Consider the following 21,260-nt stretch of genomic DNA (forward strand, 5'->3'; position numbering starts at 1 on the left):
CAGATCCTCGTAGGCAATATTTCGACTGCTTCTTATTTGCCGACTCTCTCTCTCTCTCTCTCTCTCTCTCTCTCTCTCTCTCTCTCTCTCTCTCTCTCTCTCTCTCTCTCTCTCTCTCACCCCCCCCCCCTTCTTCCCTCTCTCTTTTTCTTTTCGGCAGTAGAGTCCGATTCGAAAATAGCTGAGCGTGTCAGCCCCCTGGAAATGAAATCCCTCGGTGTCACACAATCCGTTCACTCGGAGGGACAATGTAGCGAACCGTCGCGCCGCGAACTTGACACCGCGATCACTTTAATGAGGCTTAATACGAACGCTCATAGAACGTGGATCATGATGAGCAAGGATCGGTTACTTCAGTTCTATTAACAGCATTATCGTCATAAATTATTATCGTATGTAAGAAGGGCGTCGTATAAATTAAATGCGTTCCATATTCGTTTCAGAAAACAATAATTTTGCTAGTAGTAGTATAGACCCCCATCACACGGATTGGAGGAAGGTCCAAATTCGAATCCTGACTGGGGTGATATTTTCCGCAATAAATTCTTTACACTCTTTACAGTGATTTAGAAAGGATGCCTATTGGCATCAAAAGTTAAATCGATTATTTATTTAAGTATGTGAATTTACTGTTCCATAAAAAATTGTTTGCTGAGTTGGAAAAAGTATATACAAAAATTTACACAAAAATATTATTATTAAGCTACCAAGATTCAGCTCGACCGAAGATGTTACTTCTCTATTTAATTGTAATATTTCTACTCTACCTATAATTATTACATTTAAATATAATTATCTAAAAAAAAGTTAAAGAATGAATTTGACTTTATTTAGCAAAAAAATAAGATATTTTTATAATTTTAGTTATTCGAAAAAAGTTACTGTAAAAAAGGTTTAGGAATTGTCAGTCATTAAAAGTTATATAGCATACGCGCGTTGACAGGTTTAATATAGATATTACATATGAAATGAAATAAGCGCTGCAATGGCAAAGTTTAGCAAAAAAAAAAGGGAATTATCAGTGTTTTCGTAGTTACCTCCATGTTCAATACGAGTTTGGGCTCGAGAAAAGTTTTATTCTATTTAGAGTTATAAGATTATTTTTATGTTACAACTTTCAACTGAAACGACTCTTAATAACCTAATTTACAATCTCTCTGCGGTATAATAGACCAAGTATAACCATGAAATCTCATTAATCTTAATCTTCACATCAAATTCTTTTTAAGGAGATTGAAAGGGATCTAACAATATATTTCATTTTGAATAAACTTTACGCGTTACATGTCATAACTGCGGCGCGGCGTGAGGCAAAACGGTCTTTAATCTTAAGGTTTTATTATTACGTAATAGAGCATTTTGGAAATTCGAAATTGTATTTGATATAAAAAAAATCTACGGGAAATTATTGTTCTTTTCCTTGAGATTTGGAGAAATTATTTTTTTATTAAACTTCAACTATATTTCCTATAGTATATACGAAGTGCGTTTCGCAGTTGTCCCCAATCTTGGTCGCCAGGAAAAAGTCGAGGAAGCTCTCCCGTTTCGTCGATATAATCGTACAATCTCTTTTATATTCCGTCCGTAACCGAATTTAGTGCGCACCGCGGCGTGGAATAGCTGTAGGATCATGGTGCGCTCCGAAATATCGCGACCCTCTCTACGCTCGCTTGCTTCTCCGTCTCCTCCGCCGCGCCGTGGATCTAACGCGTCTATTAATATTCGCCGGTTATTTTCGGAAACGTGTGCTTACCGAGTAGGAAGGCCTGCTTTTTAATGTGCATATAGTTACACCGGTCCCCATCGAGGTATTCTCGAAAGCGCGCGATCGCACCCGCTGCGTCAACGTATCGCGAACGATCGTTTGCTACTTACATTATGAGGAGATACTGATAATTTTATGACAACGTGATACAAGAATAATCTCTGAGAATTTTATAAACGCTTGAAACAAATGACGCTTGAAAAATTAAATCCAGTTGTTCTCCAATTACTAAAAATAGAGCAGTATAGTGTAATGCAGTGCAAATCAAGTTAAAATTAACTCAATTAATTTAATATTATTATTAATTTATTGTTACACATGATTAAGGAAAGTTAAGTTAGTCGATATTTAATTTTGAATATATAACAAGACTTTAAATGACAGAACTACATTTCTGTATAAAAATCTCATTTAACAGTGCTTATAATTCGATAACTAAAAGTCATCACCCTTTTTGCTTTCTCCTGTATAAGCAGAAATAATTGTTAAGTTGCTAAAATCTTTGGAAAATTGTTTTTTTTTTGGCGCATTCCCATTATTAAAGATTTACATATCCATCTATTGGAATATTCATCTGAATATTTTACAGAATGTAGTTTTCCTCCCACACGTATGTGCTTTTTGACATTGAATACAAATAAAATTAGTATGTTTCTTGCACTCTCGGCATATCTTATCGATAAACTGCGATAGCTCAGATAGCGATCGCTTCGTTTTCGCGGGATTTCTTCATTCGCGTGAATTAAGTCGTATATAATGCGGATTGTCGGGTTAATGCTAAGTTACCTTGAAATTCAATATTTTCCGAAGATTTCCCAAGATTTTCCCAAATCCAGTTTTTCCGTCCGTTACTCTCGGACGGTGAACGCGTGAACGCGAGGATTTTCAAATAAGAAAATATTAATAGCTTGACCGGCTTGGGTCGCATCCAATAATAGCAAGTCATTCTACATAACGTTTAGGTCTACATACAAGGACTGGACCCTCATATCATAAAAATTTTATATTATTAAAATTTTGAAGCGTCAAGAATCAATCATCCGAAATTCTTCGTGAAAATCAAAAACTACGTTTGAATTTTCTGAATCACTTTCTTATTTTTATCTGTGTTCCACGAATGATTATTCCGTGACATTATTCCGTGGCTCTAAATCCGCTAACGAGCAATTTATTATTAGAAAGAAGCGTATTACGATGTATTTTTAATGACCCGACGTAAATTCCCGAAAATTCAGCTCTGATCGCTTCTGATTTTATTCGGTTATCCTTGAACATTTATATATCTATAATTGAGACGTTTGGGATTCTGTTTTATCATTACTATAACGTTTTACCATAACTTCCAAGGCTATACGCTATACCACGAGTGAGAAATGATAAGGAATCGATATTATGAATTTCTTAGCGCTCTTTAGGAGTTCATTAACGACGAGCGATTTAATTCGATGTCCGAAACCACTTTTTCTCGACTGAATCAAGACGGAACTCAGTATTCCGTCCCTTGCGTCTTCAAGCATCGCGTGTCATGGAACGTGTCACAAGTCTCGCAATTTTCCGAAACGGAGCCTCAGAGAGGGTCTCGCTTCACATTCGGGACGCTCTATTCTATCAGCTGACGGCTGCGCGAGAACAACTTCGTGAGTGGGTGAAGCAGAGGCTTTACCGGGCGAGTTTCACGTCGGGGGTTTAACGCGGACGCCAGAGTTCAATGTCCTTTTGAAGGAATCGACCACGGGCAAGGAACGGGCCCGGAAAAGTCGGCGGGACAGGGAGAAAACCACGCACGAGCATGCACTCGGGATACTGCATGCGCGCGAGAGATCGGACACACCCAAGAGCCTGCGTCTCCGCGTCCTATAGGTATACATTATCGGTATTGATCCGCACGCACCGGCTCTCCTCCGCGGCAGGGCCCCATCTTCCTTCCTTCCTTCCTTCCTTCCATCCCTCGACCGTTCATTGGCCCGCGCCGCTCCACAACACGTCACTCTCCATTACTCTCTCCTCTCTCTCCATTACCTTCTCTCTGTTTCTCGACGTGACCCTTCGCGACCCTCGATCGCGGGTCAATCCCTATCTCAGCTTCCGGGATACTTGGGAAAAATTTAGGAAAATTATAAATTTGCGTGTTAACGACCTCGATCACGCAGAATCGTCATTTATTACGCCTGAGAAATAACGTTTCGTCTCATTAAAATTAAACTGTGATAAAGAGACTCGCTCTGAATCAAATTCAAGGGAAAATGTTAAGTTATCGGACCATGAAGCCCCATTTAGTTACGAATTTAATACATTAGGCTCCATGGCCCGATAACTTAATAGCTTCCTTTGAGTTTTATCTTATTTTCATTTATATAAGACGAATGAAGATCAAAACAGAATGATGACGTTTCATCTCAACATCTGAAATATTGAAGCAGTTTATTGCAGGGTCGAAGAAACTTTTTAATTCTTCCGATTTGGTGTTAACCTTTAGAGGACGGGTAGGTTTTTTCATGACTTTTTATGATATTTACTCTTATAACTTTCATATGCCATATGTGTTAAAGTGTTAATACTATGAAAAATAAGCTCCACCCCCGTAGAGCCTAAAAATAAGCTTTCCGTCCAGTAGGTTGACAGAAATGGAAAAATTGCATAAAACATTCATATGGATATGATTGTAAATTTCAGAAAAGTTATTATTTATATTTAATTTTGAATGAGAAATATGGAAATACTTTTTGCAAAATTTTGTTATAAAAATATACTTTGAAATTCAGAGCTAAAAATGCCTACAAATTCATAAGGACTTTATGAGAAAAAAATTTTTATTTACGTTTATGCATACATTTAGTATTGTTGCTTTGTGTGATATATGTATTTCGAAGCAAGGTACAACATACAGAGACTTATCGCGCTCACGGCACATGAACTTTGGTCTTCGACGAATACCTTTTTTTGAACATACTACACATTGGCTATTCTCATTTGTTTTCTTTAGATTCCCGAAACTCAGCGACAAAAAAACCCAGCTTATATATATGATATTTTAGCGCATAAATAGTATAAAGCCTAAAAATAGGCTTTCTGTTATCTAAAGGTTAAACATAGCTCTCTGATTATCAGTTTGAGACATAGAACTTTCACAGAAGGTAAAGTTCAAGATCAAACGGCTATATGTTAAACGGGTTACAAACACAATGTCAGGCCAATTACCTTAAAAATCTTGGAAAATCTGGAATTCTCGGAAAATTTTTGTCTACCACGAAAAGTTAGAGAACTGTTACAGAATTTTTGTCGAAAAACTGTCACTTCTTTCTATAGTTATATAAATGTTGTTTGAAATAAGTTTTCTGTTAATCTTGTTTTAAATAATTTTTCTTCAATATTGACATTCTTTTATGTTTCTGACATATACTATCTTCTTATTATATTTCTTGGAAACATAAGAATGACATTCTCATACAATATAAAATACTTCTGAAAGTCCGTTTATTTCTTTTCAATACTTTTTCAAATTTAACGTCTGAAGCGAACAATTGAATTTTTTTCTTTGTAATTTTCTTCCTGTAAGAAAAAGAAACTGAGAAGTCCAGATAATAATTAAACTTATTTTTCATTTGCGTCTAAAAATGTAATTTTTTCTGATGAAAAATTAGAAAATTCTTGAGAAATTTTTTATCACAGTTTACGTAAGCCGTACAGTTGTACGATTGTTTCTTCTGTAGTTTACAGTCTACATATTACGAGTATTGCGGAGATTCTGTCGTGTTTGCAAAATTAAACGTCGCTCGCATGTGAACGCGTTGAAAAATCAACGTGCTTCGTCAATTATATGCGGTGGATGCGTGCGCGAAATGTAAAGCACGCGCATGAGTGCATGTAGAAAGCGACCCCCATAACATGGTGTCTACTAATCGCTCCCACAGCTGGGAAAGTATTGATTCGTTGTTACAAAGCGAGTAACATTTCGCCAAAAAACGGTACGATTGTATGTACGATTCTCTCTGTGCAGTCTGTGTTCACACATATCGATGTATCGATACGAATGACATTTCACTACGAACGAAAAACCTAAATCCCTTTTAGGACGAGCATGACCAAATTCCGACTAACTTAATCAGCGATTACAACAACAGCAAAATTTCTAACTATAGGTAATATAATTCGTTATCTCTCAACGGTTTTCCCGGTTTTTCCATATGTTGAACGACAAAAGATCAATAATTTTATTTAACAAGAAAAATACAAGTATTGCTTAATAGGTTAATTATCGATTAAATTAATTGAAGTTTAATCGAAATCATTTCTTAAGGATATAAAAAAATATGCTAAGGATAAATGGATAACTATCGAGGAAAATGTATTGTGAAAAACAAAACTTTTTTCGGTATATTTTTTTCGAAATTATTTTCAAATTATTATTTTCGTTTTATTATCATATTTATCATTTGAAATAATCTTGTTCTACGCAAACATCCTTTCTCTATGTGCACGTCAAATCGCTTAGATATGGATGGATCGAAAATCGAATCCACGCGGATTAAACAGCTAACATTGGATGTCACGTAATTTTAACAATTTTGGCGACACAATTTAACAAAGATGCTAAAAGAGATTCAAGGTTCGACAGCTTTTAGACAGTTTTTGAATTACGAGCATTATTAGATACATTATGAAAAAATGAAAAACTTTCATATATATAGGTACTAATATATATAGAAATATGTCTTACTCGCATAGAAATATATATTTTAGTAAAATTATAAATTAAAAATTAAATTTTATCTAATCCATGGAATTAATATGATACTGCATTTAGTTTTAACTCCAATTGGTGCATCCTAACCACATTGTTCTACTTTTCGTTAATAACTCGGGAACAAATAACCGCGGAGCGACGTTTAAACTTTTTATCACAATTTTCGTTTAAAATATTTACAAAAATTATCCCCGTATATCGCCAAAGTTACCGGAATCTCCTCCCAAACGTCTGGGTCTACGCGCGGACGTTACCTTGACACGCTATCGCGGTCACTCAAAGTCACGGCCGATCGAAGACGTATGCGACGTCCGCGACGTCCTCGAGAGAAGCCGAACGAGTTGTATGCGCGATCTCGAGTGTGCCATCGACCATGAGTGTGGAGTGTGTAACTGTAATCAGCGCACGGTGTCCCGAGCGATTTACATTGAAACTCGTCGATGAGTCGCATTTCTCTGGGTGCTTTCCACTTAGCGACAAACCGAGTTGATTCGCAGTATTTGATTTCTGCTTTTCATTTGATTTGTGTCACTGCATGTCGATGATTCATGTCGATTCAACATCGCTTCTCGGCGGTGCGGTGTATCGAAAGACGGAGGGAAAGGAGAGTGATTTGGAACTCGCAAATTAACATTATGTTGGCGATCTGCTCGAAAATTGTCTTATTTATTTATTCTATATTAAGAGTCGTTGTAATACTTTTCAAGCAAAAAATAGATTTATTGCGCATAAACAAATTTCTCTGTTCTTCCTGACCATAAAGCTATAAAGTTGTAGAACAAAGCCAAGGAATTTGAAAATTATATTATCGTTATGTTGTTACTGTTGTTTAGCAATAAATGTGAATTGCATTAATAAGCGAATAATCTATATATTAAAAAGAATTTTATTTGTCAAATTATATGCGAGCAAATAACACTTTATTAAAATTTCTTTGGAATATAACTGTACACAAACAACACATACATAAAAAGTTATAAATAGACTTACTTTTTCATATTTAACATAATATATTGTTATTAAAAATGATTGAATTTTATAATCGTATTTTTTTAAATTGGGACACGCGCATACACATATCTCTACACATCTTTTGCGTTTGATAAATGCATTCTGGTTTGCCATATTGAAACTATAAACTTAAATTAATTTAAGTATCGTTAAAAATCATGTTATAAGCAATGTGGAATTCTTCGAAAATAACACACTTCACTGTTTAGACGAAAATCACAAAGTGGGTCAAAAAAATGTCCGGGGCATTCTACATTTATTTCATCATGACGTGTATACACGACATTGACAGTGAAGGGGTTAATATTAATAATTCAAGGATTACGATAGAGATATAATAAATGATGCGTTCTTGGTGAACATCATGACGAGCGCTGGTTCTGTTTTAAAAACGTCGACGACATAAATCTACGTAAGAGAAATAATTCGGGCGTCAAGAAAATTCCACAAAGGACAGGCTTATGACAGGCTTGGTTTACGCGCGAGAGGAAAAGCGGAAAAGAGAGGAGCGGCGTCGCGACGCCGACAGTACGGGCGTCGTATTAATCACGACGCCGCGCCGTCATTCCTCCTGATCCGGTGCCTGACCGGAAAAGCCGGCCATTGTTATGCGGGCGGCGAGAGAATTGTCAGCAGGACTTCTCTCTCGCTACTCAACATATAGCCACGATCGCGCACACTTGAAAACGTGGCTGAAATATGCTAATTGCAAGCCAGACGTGTCCGTGCGCAGGATATCGAGTTACGTGGCGCCTTCAAGCCGATAACCGCAATTAAGCGAAATCACAATTGAATGACCGCGTAGTTGTGAGCATCGCGAAAAGAATGCGCGTGACCTTGCTTTCGTTTCGTTACCAGAAATTCCATGATTGTAATTGCAACAACTTGCAATTACAAGGAAGACGAGATGCTTTAATAAAAGATTGAATTAAAAATCATCGTTTTGTTATGTTGTTCTTTCAATTTTTATTGAAATGATGTCTTATGGATTGATGAAATTGATGCAGAATTTTCTAATGTTGCGGTGGATGATAGCAGTAGATATCATAAAACAAATTAGACTTTTCGAAAAAGAACCAAAAGCTCAGTTAAAAATGCATTTTTATTAACGAGATTAATTTGAAATATTGATGATAATAAATTTAAATTTTATATTCTCTCTCTCTCTCTCTCTCTCTCTCCCCCCCCCCTTCTTCTTATTTCTACATGATTATAATAAAAAATAAATAGATTTTTTATTCCAAATGATAGATTAATCAAATAGAAAGCTATTGTATCACACATTATTAAAAGTACTTGTTCGGAAATCTTTCAATCCGTCGCGATCGCGGATCAATAAAGTGCCCGTAACGCCATCCCTTAGTCGCCCTCCGAACGAGGGGATTTCGCGCCGCTCCCCCCGTCAACCCTGACCACGAAGTTTCTCCCGACGCGTATTGATCCTGTCATGCCGTGATCGCATGATCCGGTAAACGCGAATGATTGGTCGATGCGCGTCGCGCGCCCGAAAGCTCCCGAAACGGGACCGCGAGAGCTCCGCGGTCTTAGTAGTAGCGAAAGAGTACTTAAAGAAAAAGATAATTATTTCTCACATTTTTCTAATAATAAATACATTTCCGGTTTGCAAAATGTTCACGTCACAATTTTGAGGAATTAATATTGAATTAACAGACTGATTTAGCATAATGTACGCTACAGTTGCATATGCGACATGCTAGAAAAGTTACATTCAGAATTAAATATATATTGTAAAGTTAAAAGTAATTTGTTGTCAAGATTAAGATTAATAAGATCCTCGTAATCAAATATCGGATTGCATCATAAAGAAGTTGTAAATTAAACAATTATGAATAAACATTGTATCCACTGCATTATATTCGTCAGTTTTAATTCACAATTTTTTCCGTCATGTATTGTAATAACAGATCCAATATGGCACGATAATTTTATAAATCTTTAAAATAAATTCCTCTTTCAAGCATCAAAAATGCTAATAATATACTTTCGAATGCATAAAAGTTTTTTCAACATGTCACATATACCGTTGCCGTATTGGGAGGCTTGACAAAGATCGTCGTACCAAAATAGTCTTTTCTTACAATTTCAATTTGTCAAAACTTATTATACCGCGATAAAATATCTAAGAAGTCGGAATCGTACATCAAAAACTTTAAAGAGGAACGATTATCTTTCTCACAAGCTTGTCAGGCTTGAAAAAAGGAGTTATTTTTAGTGAACTATCTTATCATTAGAAATGCAGGGCGATAAATAGTTTCTTGTGTCACCGCAAGTCTTGACCGATTTCTAGGAAGAAAAATTATATATCGGCAGACATGTGAGAATCGGATATCTCGCGGCGTCTATGACAGCAACGAACGACGATTTATTCCCGACGTCATTTTCAGCGTCGCGCGGAGTCGCGTGTGAATCACGTTTTTGTCCCACTTTATCCCACGTTCCGGCATCTCACGAGTGAATCCGTCAAACTAGAATTAGAAGAATTAATTAAACGCTTTATTATACAAACGAGAAGGACTCGCGGTACTTATTGTAATATATTTAATTAGAATGTGGATCGATTTCGAAAGATCAAAGTAGCGTTTGTGATCAACTATGAGGAGGGAAGAGGGATTGAGTCCGATTCGATCCCTTGTACATTTCCAGATTTTTCATGTCTGGTAGAAGCTGAAGACCGAAATAGATTGCCCCGCGGGGTCCTTTGTCTCTCAGTTAATGAACAGGCTTGGTGATTTCAAAAGTACGTGCATCGATTTTCAGATACCTATAGCCACTATAATATCACCGACCACTTTGCTCTTGCTCTGGTCGATTACGATCTTGAAAGATGTAGCGAGAATTATCATAAGAAATGTCGACCGGTTGTTTTATTGTATTACGAATAAAAATATTTCAATTATTACTAATATTTAAAACACCACAGTTTGCATATTAATTATGAACATTTTTTTTGCTAAAGTGGAAGATATTTCGGCTGTATACGTGGATAATAATTATCCGTATATATACACAATACATAATTATATTGTATTGCAATTATATTAATTATATTAATAATAATAAATCAAAAAATGAACCAAAAATCAAGAAGGACCGTTAGTATATATAGTACTCAAAATCAATACATCAAAATCATGTCGCGATGTCGTCACGAAGTCTAAAGACAGCGTACGACGTTTTACGGCTTTCGCCCGATAGTTAACACGTCGGTAAATTGATTGTCAGCCGACAGCCGTGTAAAACCGTGTTCCCAACGGATCTAGCAACGGTAACGAAACCGCAATGCAGCGCGGCAATGTACTTTCGAGCGGAGCGTCGACTGTGTGACCTGCGGCTCGCGGACGCGATCGGTCGGAAACGAATCGAGTGGTAAATCCACATTCGCTCGCCGCCTCTGAGATTTCGGTTACTTCGGTACACGTGTCTGTCACGGTAGAATCTGGCAACTCTATCCGAAGTTGGATGTTCTTTCTTTCATTTCAAATTCCTACGCAACGCAAGTATACTACGTGATAAATCGCGAAATTTGAAAGGATATTAAATAAACAATTGATTCATTACATAAAATCTCAGCAACATAAAAATGCTCTCGGTAAATATAGTATTCGATTCAAGTTAAAATATCAGATAAAACTCGATACGTATGTGTGCATCGGTTGACGAAGATAAATGAACTCCTTATCTATCGAACAACAATTTACTTACCAAGTCGATACAATTCCTTCGCTTAATCAATAAAGTTGTTTTGTTTTTAGGAAGATAAACTTTATATTTCTGGGTTACGTATTCAAGTACCTTATACTTGTGCACGTGCAGAGTAATGCATACAGAAAAAGGGATAATTCCTATAAAAAAAAATTATATTCTGCGCTTTCTTGACTCGTCTTTTCACGCAAGATTACCCTTTCTTGGAGAAATGCCTTGTATAGCGAGTGACTTTATATCACTCACCGACTATATAAATGCGTAAATCTATAATATATCACTTAAAGAAGGAAAAGTGTGGCGAGCGTGGCAGCTGCGAGTGCTGCGACGTTTCATAAATCACAAGTACGACACCTACTCGCCACTCGGACCGTAATGCCGTCGCGGCGTCGCTGAGAAACCGGCTTGTACGTAAATCTTCACGTCCCGGACGGCGCTTTTCTGTTCCAGGGTGCGCGGACGGCGGCGACGCGCCCAAGAAGAAGAGTTTCTTCAAGGGCTTCTGGAAGCGGTCGCGCCACTACTCCCTGGAGAACCAATAGCCCAGGTGCGCGAGGGTGACGAGCCACCAGCATCACCAGCGGTACAGGCAGACGCGGCAGCAACGGCAGCGGAGCGGCATCGCGGCTACCACAACCCTCGCGAGCAACCCCTGCTGCTGTATCGTCCAGTAACCCCGATTTGCACGCGTATATCGACCGCGACCATCCTCTCTCATCTCCCCGACCGAGCAGAGTCCCTTTGCACTCTCGCCTCTCGCGTTCCTCTCACGCGCAGAATTCTCGCGCGCGTGTTTCACCCTCTCCCTTCCAAGTCCGTTATCAACTAATATAATATTCTGTGTATGATTTAATAATTTTGGGAGCCCTCGAGTCTATATACATGCGACATACACATCCACAAATACACTCACACACACACACATACAAAAAGTACACAAAGTATAAACTTGCGAAAGATTATTCTTCACATTATATCTTGTACCTTTGAAAAAGAGAAAAAAGTGAACTCCAGAGATCTGTTGTATGTACATAGATTATAGTGAGATAATTGATCTTTTTCTATCCGCCCTCAACGGTATATATTAAAACGAAATCTACCCCTTTTTTTCCTTTCAGAACAAGGCCAGCCGGCATGATTTTTCAGGTCCGTCGAAATAGGGTGAGTCACTGTCGTGTTATTCGGTTCCCTGCATTTATAATTTTATATCTTTTTCAAATTCAATGATTAAATCGATAAATTTATCTCAATACGATAAATCGATTGATTTAATCATTAGCCGACTTCCGGAAGCACTTCCGAGAAGGGAATTTCTCGATGATTTTCCACGCGAAAACTTCGAGAGCTCTCACGCGCAAAATAATTGGACGCCAGCCTTACTTATCGTCACTAATCAGCTCGAGAATTTTGCGCAACGCCGGGGAATCTCGATTTACTTTCGCGGGGGGAATGTGTCACACGGTGTCTGGAACGAGAGTCCGTCTCGTATCGAAGCGCTTCTTCACGCTGTCTTCGTCACGCTGTCTGTCACGCTGCATTGGGTTTCCTCGCCACGTGTTATCACGCGCCTAAAGAGACTTGGCGAGTCGTGACCGCGGCGATTGGCGTGCGGACATCGGACATACGACGGGCTTCTTTCGCCAATTGACGAATTCATCCTATCGATCCCTTGGACTAGATTACTCTTTACAACCGCGCGATTACTCTTTGATTACTGGCAAGATAAAAATTCTATCCGATTTTCATGAAACTTGGTACTAATGGATTTCTTAAGTCGCTGAATACGAATCTGGGGGTTGATCACTCGAATTTTGAGTGTACACCAGATTTCAAGACCTCTCGGACTTGACTGCCATTCTTTAGAACGCAAAAGTTTATTGCATTATTCCAAATTTAGGGGGTCGCCATATTGGATCGGTCATTTTGAATTTTGGAATTTTTACTTTAAATTCGTGTTCAGCAACCTAAAAAAAACCCTGGTACCGAGTCTTTTAAAGAAATCCGCCAATTTATAAAAGTTTTTGAAAGTTTAAGCCGCCAGCACTAAGTTTCATGAAAATCTTGCTGACTGTGAAAAAATAAAACGATATGCGCCATATTGCGTCAATGCCAGTCAAAGGGTTAATTTTTTAGGAGAATCGAATCTTAAACGTTTTTAATAAGCAGGATAACTTTACATGGCGTACCGTTCAAACGGTTCTGACAATGACAGTTTCGAAAAGTTTCTTATCGTAAGCGGCCGCAATAAAACTTTCTTATCGCCGCGCGAATACCGCATTTCGTCGATTGGCGAGACCGCGTCGTCTTTCGCAACTCGAATTTTTCCATCTCACCCTCCTTCTTTTGTAATCGAAAAGCGCACTCCGCGTTTGTAGAAACGAAACGAGAAATAGAACGATAATAAACGATTAAATATGCAGAGTATATATTTGAGTATACTCAACTGCGTGTGTGTGTGTGTGTGTGTGTGTGTGTGTGTGTGTGTGTGTGTGTGTGTATGCGTGTGCGCTGTGCGTGCGTGCGTTGCATATGTGTTCCGTGTGCATGGATAAGGCGAGCGAGAGCGCGAGAGTAAAAGGGAAGAAAGAGAGGATATACGGGCGCAAATGCGACGAGATGTAAAAGAGGATATCATACCGCGCATTATTATTGATACGACTGTAAGTTCATAGAATCATTAACACGTTGTAATGTTATTATTAATGGGACGTGACGTAATAGATGCGTACGTTCAGGCGTACATATAACACATACCCACACTCTGACACGCGTTAATGCTAAGAGGAATAATATTATTGATTAACACATTATTGCCAATAATATATGATTAACTTGCGGTTATAGTTGATAATGTAACGAAGAGAGACCCGAGACGATAATCGACGATGATAGCTACGATCGTATGTATTTAATAGAGTTTTTAAGTCAATGTGTGTCGCATTCATCCCCCCTCGGATATCCGACGAAGACGGCTGCCGGCTGTAAAAACCGTCGGTCGAATGCCAAAGATTCGGTACCCGTTCGGTGCGTCGAGCTCGGGAGAGACTGCAGGAGGGCGGAAACTATCGATAAACCTTTCGCAATCGGCGTCTTATCATATACAGGGTGTTGCCTAACATATGTGGGACCCACTTCAGTGGATAGGAGATACAAAAAAAAATGAAAAAAGTTCAGATAAATATATGTCTTATTTCACCTTGTTTCTGAGTTATAGCCATTTTTGTGCTACGGTAATTTACAGCTGCTTATTTTTATAGGAGATGTTTAGAATGGCCACATTCGGTTTGTATTTGTAAACAGTGTTCAATATCTCCTGAGTATTTCTCAACCTTATTGACCGGAAACAACGTTAAGTAGGATATATGTATATATTTGAACTTTTTTCATTGTTTTTGTATCTCCTATCCACTGCTGAAGTTGGTCCCACATGTTAGGAAACACTCTGTGTATTTGTAAAATATTCCTCATCGATTTCACATTCACGCGACCGCGATCGCGATGTTTATATTGAAAGTGAACGAAAGAATTGCGTTATCTTTTCCCGAAGATTTACGTTTACGATCGAATCGTGGACGAAAAGTCTGCTCTTTTTTCTATGCAAATAATGATATCTGGATGTGAGAGTAATTTTCAGTGGAAAAAAAAACCTCGGAGGCAAAAGGATATTCGACGCCATGGAATGTTTCACCGAACGTCGCGCGCAAAGGATGATATTGCTTTTTATCTCGGATATTATACGTTTAACTTATTTTTTAAATGGAGGACTTCGTCAAGTGTATCTTCTTGCCTCTGACACTCTCGATTACTCGTTAAATGTTAGACAAATTGACAGACGCTTGAAAAAATATAATTTATCTTACTAAACGTGTTCCACTTTATTATTTCTATATTATTTCCACAGTTCGTCGAACCGTTGTAACAGGCTCCCGCGAATTGCAAAGCGATTTCTACGAACGGAACGGTCGTTGTTCTCGAACTCCTATTCTACACATTTATTGACAACGATACGTTCTCTGTTCTTTATTTTCCGTTAGAAAAAAAAAAGGAAAGAAGCGAGGTGTTCGCGCGGCGTGTTTTCTCGTGGACAAAATCTCGGCCGGTCTCAGAATTTAGAGTAGCAGCGAAATGGCGAATATACAATGCGCGACAGGTTTCTCGATCGACAAAGAACAATGGGCATTTACGGAGCATCTGTCACGGCAAGGTACAAGCGTTAACACTTTGCCACTCGTCCGTCGTACGTTACCGATAAATCGCTTTAAAAATAATCTAAATAAGCGTACACACTGCGGTACGTTAACGCTATCATTACCGCCACCGCGTCTCGCAGGTCAGATCAGGTCAAATTAAATCAGGTTGGGGCAATGGCGAGACAAATATACCTCGTAACTCAAGAAGTAGGACAGAATATCACAACTGAAAGAATTGATTTCTAACGAAAGCTGAATGAATTCTAATCGCTAATTCAATACCAGAGTATGAGTGATTAAATATAAAAGAAAAATAATATAAATGCATGATAGAACGTTTTGAATAACATGAAGAAAGGCGTTCTAATTTTCCACAGGTCCCTTAAATGTAACATTTTAATCATTTTAGCTACCAGGAATTGCAGAATCTTTCGATTCGAGAAGTTTCAATTTAGCGAGATCAATCCATAGAGTTATCTCGTTGTTGCATCGAATTCTTTATGTTGTCTATCTCTAATTTGTCCACGTGTCGAGATCTCATCGGGAAGCTAAGAGGACAGGCTCGGCACTATTAACGCGACGTGCCGTACATAATGAAAACCATCGCGGAGAACATCACGTCGCGTGCATTTCCCCACCATTCGCGGGAGATCCGGTGTCATCTGCGAGACGCTGTTTGACGCACTCGTCAAGCGGCCTTATATCGAGGTCACGACTGACAATCGGCGAGATCACACTCGCGACGTGATCCCCGACGAAACGAGGGTTTCGCAAGTTTGACGCACTTGTCACAGAAGATGCGATCTGCCGAGGACAAGAGTCCGAAAATCGGACTTACGAATGGATTTTCCGCGCCGAGAAACACGCCTTTTCCTCCGAAGTAATTCGCAAATCGCGGAACAAACGCGCATTAACTTTATTCCGGAGTGTTAATTACTTTTACATTCTCATCGACGTAAACGCGAGTTTATTCCGAAGTCCCCGAAGCGCCGAGGACTATTCGCGCGTAGTCGCAGGTCGCAGTCTTCGCCGATGTAACCGACGAGGGTCCGCCGGATAACAAGCGAATTACAATGCGATGACTAATGTCGTCGCTGCTGCGCGACGTGGCGAAATAGCCATTTCGCCTTCGCTTCGAGGCTCACGCGCCGAGCGGTCGTTCATTTCGTCGATGGTCGTCGTTCCTCGTCGTTATTTCATGTCACGTCACGACGGCGGGCAAGTCCGGAAACGTCGACCGTTCAACGGAGAACCCACCAGCTTTCTACGGGCGTGGAATCACACGAGCGGAATTTTCACGCGGACGACCGAAGAGAGCCGGACACGACGGGGAGCCGGCTGTCGCCGCCCGCCGGTTAAGATCCTTCGGGAGGAAAAAAGAATTCGGGCTTGGAGTAATAGAGAAGTAGTAGCTAAGCACCAAACCGTATGCCTTATACGCGAGGATTAGCGATGGGATTACGTATCTTACAAGTAGATTCGAATCTGTTGGCGTAATTTTTCCAACTCTCGATGATTATCTCGAGAAACAAGAGTATTACTTTCCAAGCGGACTCGAATCTGGATCAAATATGTTCGAATCTTTTATGAGTACGTTACTAGAAATTTTAGTACAGTATTTTTTGATAATTACAAATATTAGATTATTGATTATTGAAATTGAATATAATAAAAATTTGATTAAAAATATAGAATAAAAGTTACTCAAAATCTTTACACATTTATACATTCTTTAAATTAACAACTTATCATTCTTAGAGTTCGAGTATAACTACTTGTAAAAGATTTGATTCTTTCGAATCCTGAATAAAATTCGAAACCAACTAATCGGGATGGATTATTTCGCAAGTATAATGTATGAAATATTATTTCTTATGAATATTACTCGAATCCTATAGAAAATGAAACTTGATTATTAAATTTGACTTCGATTCTTAAGTACGTTATGTGTTAATCCCATCCTTAGCAAGAATCCGCGCTGATATCATTTCGAAGGTAATTCCCCCTATTCGAATATCGATATCAATCACGACGATGACAATGTCCCGCGATCATCAGTCAGAAAAATACTGCACGTATCTCGGTATTTTTTGCCTTAAGACTTTAATAAATATATATAATAATTTAAATCGAAATCATGATTGCGCACGGAGAAAAAGGATTTTATGCTACAAGCAGCAAAATTATAGCTGCATAAAAAATGTAGCTATATAGCATAAAACTTCACTATTATAACTGATCGAGATCGATAGCTAAAAAGCCATGTTTTATTTTAAAAATCTTGCCGAATTCGTTTGCTGCAAAATTATTTTCTGTTAAAATTTGTAGCAATATAATTTTTCTTAAGGAATCTTTTTGTTATCTATATTAATAATTAAGTAATTAATAATATTTATTACGGCAGCTTAAAATATGTTGTGTCAGCAATCTTTCTTCTCCGTTTAACAGTCTTTTATCAGCCATCGAAACAAATGGAACAACTTAGTAAAAAAAAAGAATCAAGAGATCGATATCATGATCATTCGAACTGCGAACTTCAAACTACACACCTGAAAACAATGCAGCATGTATAGTTCGATATACGGGGCTTTTGTATATTTTCCTTCAAGTCATCGATGCCATGCGTCGATTGACGATGTCGGAAAACGAAAATCGTCAAGATACACTTGATTCACGCGTTACAAAGCGACCCGGCGAAAGTAGCTACAATTTAACGCCACTGATGCCAAAGGACGCCAAAATGCTTCGACAATTCTCGACGAGATTGACAAGAGGTAATCGAGAGAGAAAGAGAGAGAGAGAGAGAGAGAGAGAGAGAGAGAGAGAGAGAGAGAGAGAGAGAGAGAGAGAGAGAGAGAGAGAGAGAGGAACTGCCTGGAAGCAACGTCGTGGCAAGAAGGAGAAATTATATATCTCGCGGAAGATTGCACTTGCGCAATTATACAAATTGCATGTGTGCACGATGCGGCTCGGGGAGACCTTCGCGCGTCTTCGTTATGTTATATAAATTTTGAGATTCAGCACGTACACTCGTACCACACAGACACACACACACACACACACACACACACACACACACACACACACAGCGTTCATATAAAAAAAATTATATATATATTGTATCATACGTGCTCTCGTAATTTGTTTCGCCTATCTAGATTACGGTGTAACTCTGTGTAAAATTACATCACGTATGGCGCACATCTATCGCTAAGATATTGTTTAACAATGATGTTACGGTCGACGTGTTCGATCGGGCGCTCCTCCTCGCTGGGCCCGAACCGTCAAAAATGAAATTCTGTCAATGAGAAAGGGGATACCTACTTCGCAAGTCGAACATTTTCGAGGGAACGCGTTATGCAAATTTGCAACGAGAAACACTCAACGATACACATAAAAAAATGTTCCATCATCATGCCATTTTATGATAATAACTAAAATAGAACCTTTAGAAATTCTATAAAAATTCCGTTTTTTAAATAAAACTTTTATAAAACGAGTTCGAGATGATTATGAGTCGCAACAAGTGGATCGATTGATGTTTAATAAAACATGGATTTTACAAATTGTAAATGTATACCAAGAAAAGGGAGATTCGAAACCGGATAAATGGATAGGAGAGTAATGAAGCGCTATTCATAGAACTGACTCGAATATTGGCGAGAAACTAGTACAAAATCGATAGCTTTACTATTTCAAGGGAACATGTGGTCCCCCGCGATATGAAAAATCTCACAGTATGCTGATCTCGGCGAGATCGAGCGCCCGGTGTGTCAACGCCAGCGTACCGACGAATACTGCCTCCCCCCTCCCTCCCTCCCTCCCCGATAAATTTGTAAGCCGAAGTTATTGGAATTGTCCTATCCCTATGAGGGAGAGGATATAGAAATATATCGACATTTTTAGATTAAACACATATTGTGTATTTATTTGCACTCGACTCGACTGATCGTGATTGTTGCCAATAAATTTATTACGACCGGATTTATATATTTTTCTTTTTCTTGGTGTTTCGCATTTGTATCACTTCGACGCTGGATTATTCATTACCGAATGTCATCGACATACTGATAAAATCAGTTAATTGTTAATACATTGCAATTAACGCACTAATTTTAGGCAATCGCTGATTAATCAATTTTAAACGTATGAATTTTGAACAATTTGACTGGTCGACTTTGAACATACCTCATTTAAAAACTATTATATCGGCATTTTGATACTAGGATTTTTATCTTAGAATGATCTCAAGAATTTGCCATTAATGGATATCACAATAAGTCTTAGGACACCCTGCATTGATATCCCGAATAAAATTCCTTGCAGTCAATATTCATGACTATTTATATACAGCGACGATGCTAAATAGGGAGGAAACGACATAGTCATAGTCTAGTTATGACCTTTCGGTGAACCGTCATTTCGCGCGGAAATGCGACAATCTTTCGCGGAAATTCATACCGCAGTTTCCGTCGATGCAATATAGCGGTAGACCGATATCTTTAAAAAAGTCGAAGACACTTGTTCCTGCCTAACGTTTTATTCGTCAATTTTTTAAAATACCACTATTCCTTGTTTTAATCAGTACCATCTCAGTATCGTCGTATACCATCTCGTCGAATACCATTTCAGTTTCTATTTTGTTAGCAATTACATATAGAATAGAGATATGCGAACAATTCGAATCCGAACTATTCAAAAATTTCGAATCTAGATGGTCGAATACGAATCATATATATTATCAATTTTATAAAATTACATTTCCCGTTAATGAGCAAAAATACGGTCATGTATTAACATTCAGGTGCATTCAGTATTACAACCACTCACTGAGCAGTTAAATAGTCAAAAAGCAGTCAAAAAGTATATTTCTAATTTGTTCTATGACCCTATCAAATTATGAGTAAAAGTTTGAATATGCGTATAAAAAATAGTAATAAGCTATGAGAATTGATAATAAAGTAAACTACATTATTTTATTTTAATTTGTATAATGTGTATAATGTAATAATATGTATAATGTAATTGGATGATGTTATTGAATACTATATTAAAGTATTTTAATAATTTATCTATGATTTTTTACCTAATTGTTTCAGTTATTGCGATATCAAATAAAATATTAGTTTTATATTAAACATGTAAATATGTTTTTTGCTTTAAAAAGAATTTACATTATACAATCAATATTATACTTTTTTACATTAAAATATTCTCTTATTATCTACGTGTTAAAATTAAATCTAATAATTATATTATTAATTAAAAATTATATTTCAACACTTCGGTTTGAAATCATTCGATTCGCTTCGATTCGAATAAAATTTTATTTATCGATTCGATTCGATTCGACATCAAAAATCGTTGATTCGCACATCTCTATTATAGAAGATATTCTGCATGCTCATTTTCACTTCAAGAAGTTTAATGACGCAAACGATGTAAAAGGCGAATGTTTCTTTATAAAAAAGAGAATAATATGTACCTACCTTGGTTGCATTTCAATTCGTCGAAAACACCGTCGCGTTCGCACTTGGCATCGATTTCGTTAGCGACTTGCTGAAACGCTTCGCATTTAGACGCAAACACCAAATGTCTTGAAGTTTGTTTTTCTTTTGCACCACTTTGTATACAAATTTATTATTCTCTCAGACACAATTTCGCTCTGTTCGATTGTGCGTCTCCCGTCCTCGTCGTCGTCGTCATCGTCGACGTATATGCAAGAGATTTTAAGAGGAAGTATATGTATTTCAGCTTTACAAAAGTTACATCTAGTAGTTGTCCGGCGCGTATATGCTCGTTGCCCTCTAGTTGAATCTTTTCTTTT

At 37.9% G+C, this 21,260-nt stretch overlaps 1 protein-coding gene across 3 annotated transcripts in view; it reads left to right on the forward strand.

The window, feature by feature from the left end:
* The window catches only part of LOC139777807 (uncharacterized), a 166,339-nt gene extending 146,922 nt beyond the window's left edge, over nucleotides 1-19,417 (forward strand). For all 3 annotated transcript variants that reach the window (XM_071715431.1, XM_071715433.1, XM_071715432.1), the window contains one exon: nucleotides 11,694-19,417. In XM_071715431.1, the coding sequence (XP_071571532.1) occupies nucleotides 11,694-11,785 (92 nt within the window). In that variant the 3' untranslated portion in view covers nucleotides 11,786-19,417. The remainder of the gene's footprint in view (nucleotides 1-11,693) is intronic.
* The last annotated feature ends 1,843 nt before the right edge of the window (nucleotides 19,418-21,260 follow it).

This window comes from Temnothorax nylanderi, unplaced genomic scaffold (genome assembly GCF_030848795.1).
Source record: "Temnothorax nylanderi isolate EJ_2023f unplaced genomic scaffold, tnyl_v1.0 TNYL_tig0164_pilon, whole genome shotgun sequence".
NCBI lineage: Eukaryota > Metazoa > Arthropoda > Insecta > Hymenoptera > Formicidae > Temnothorax > Temnothorax nylanderi.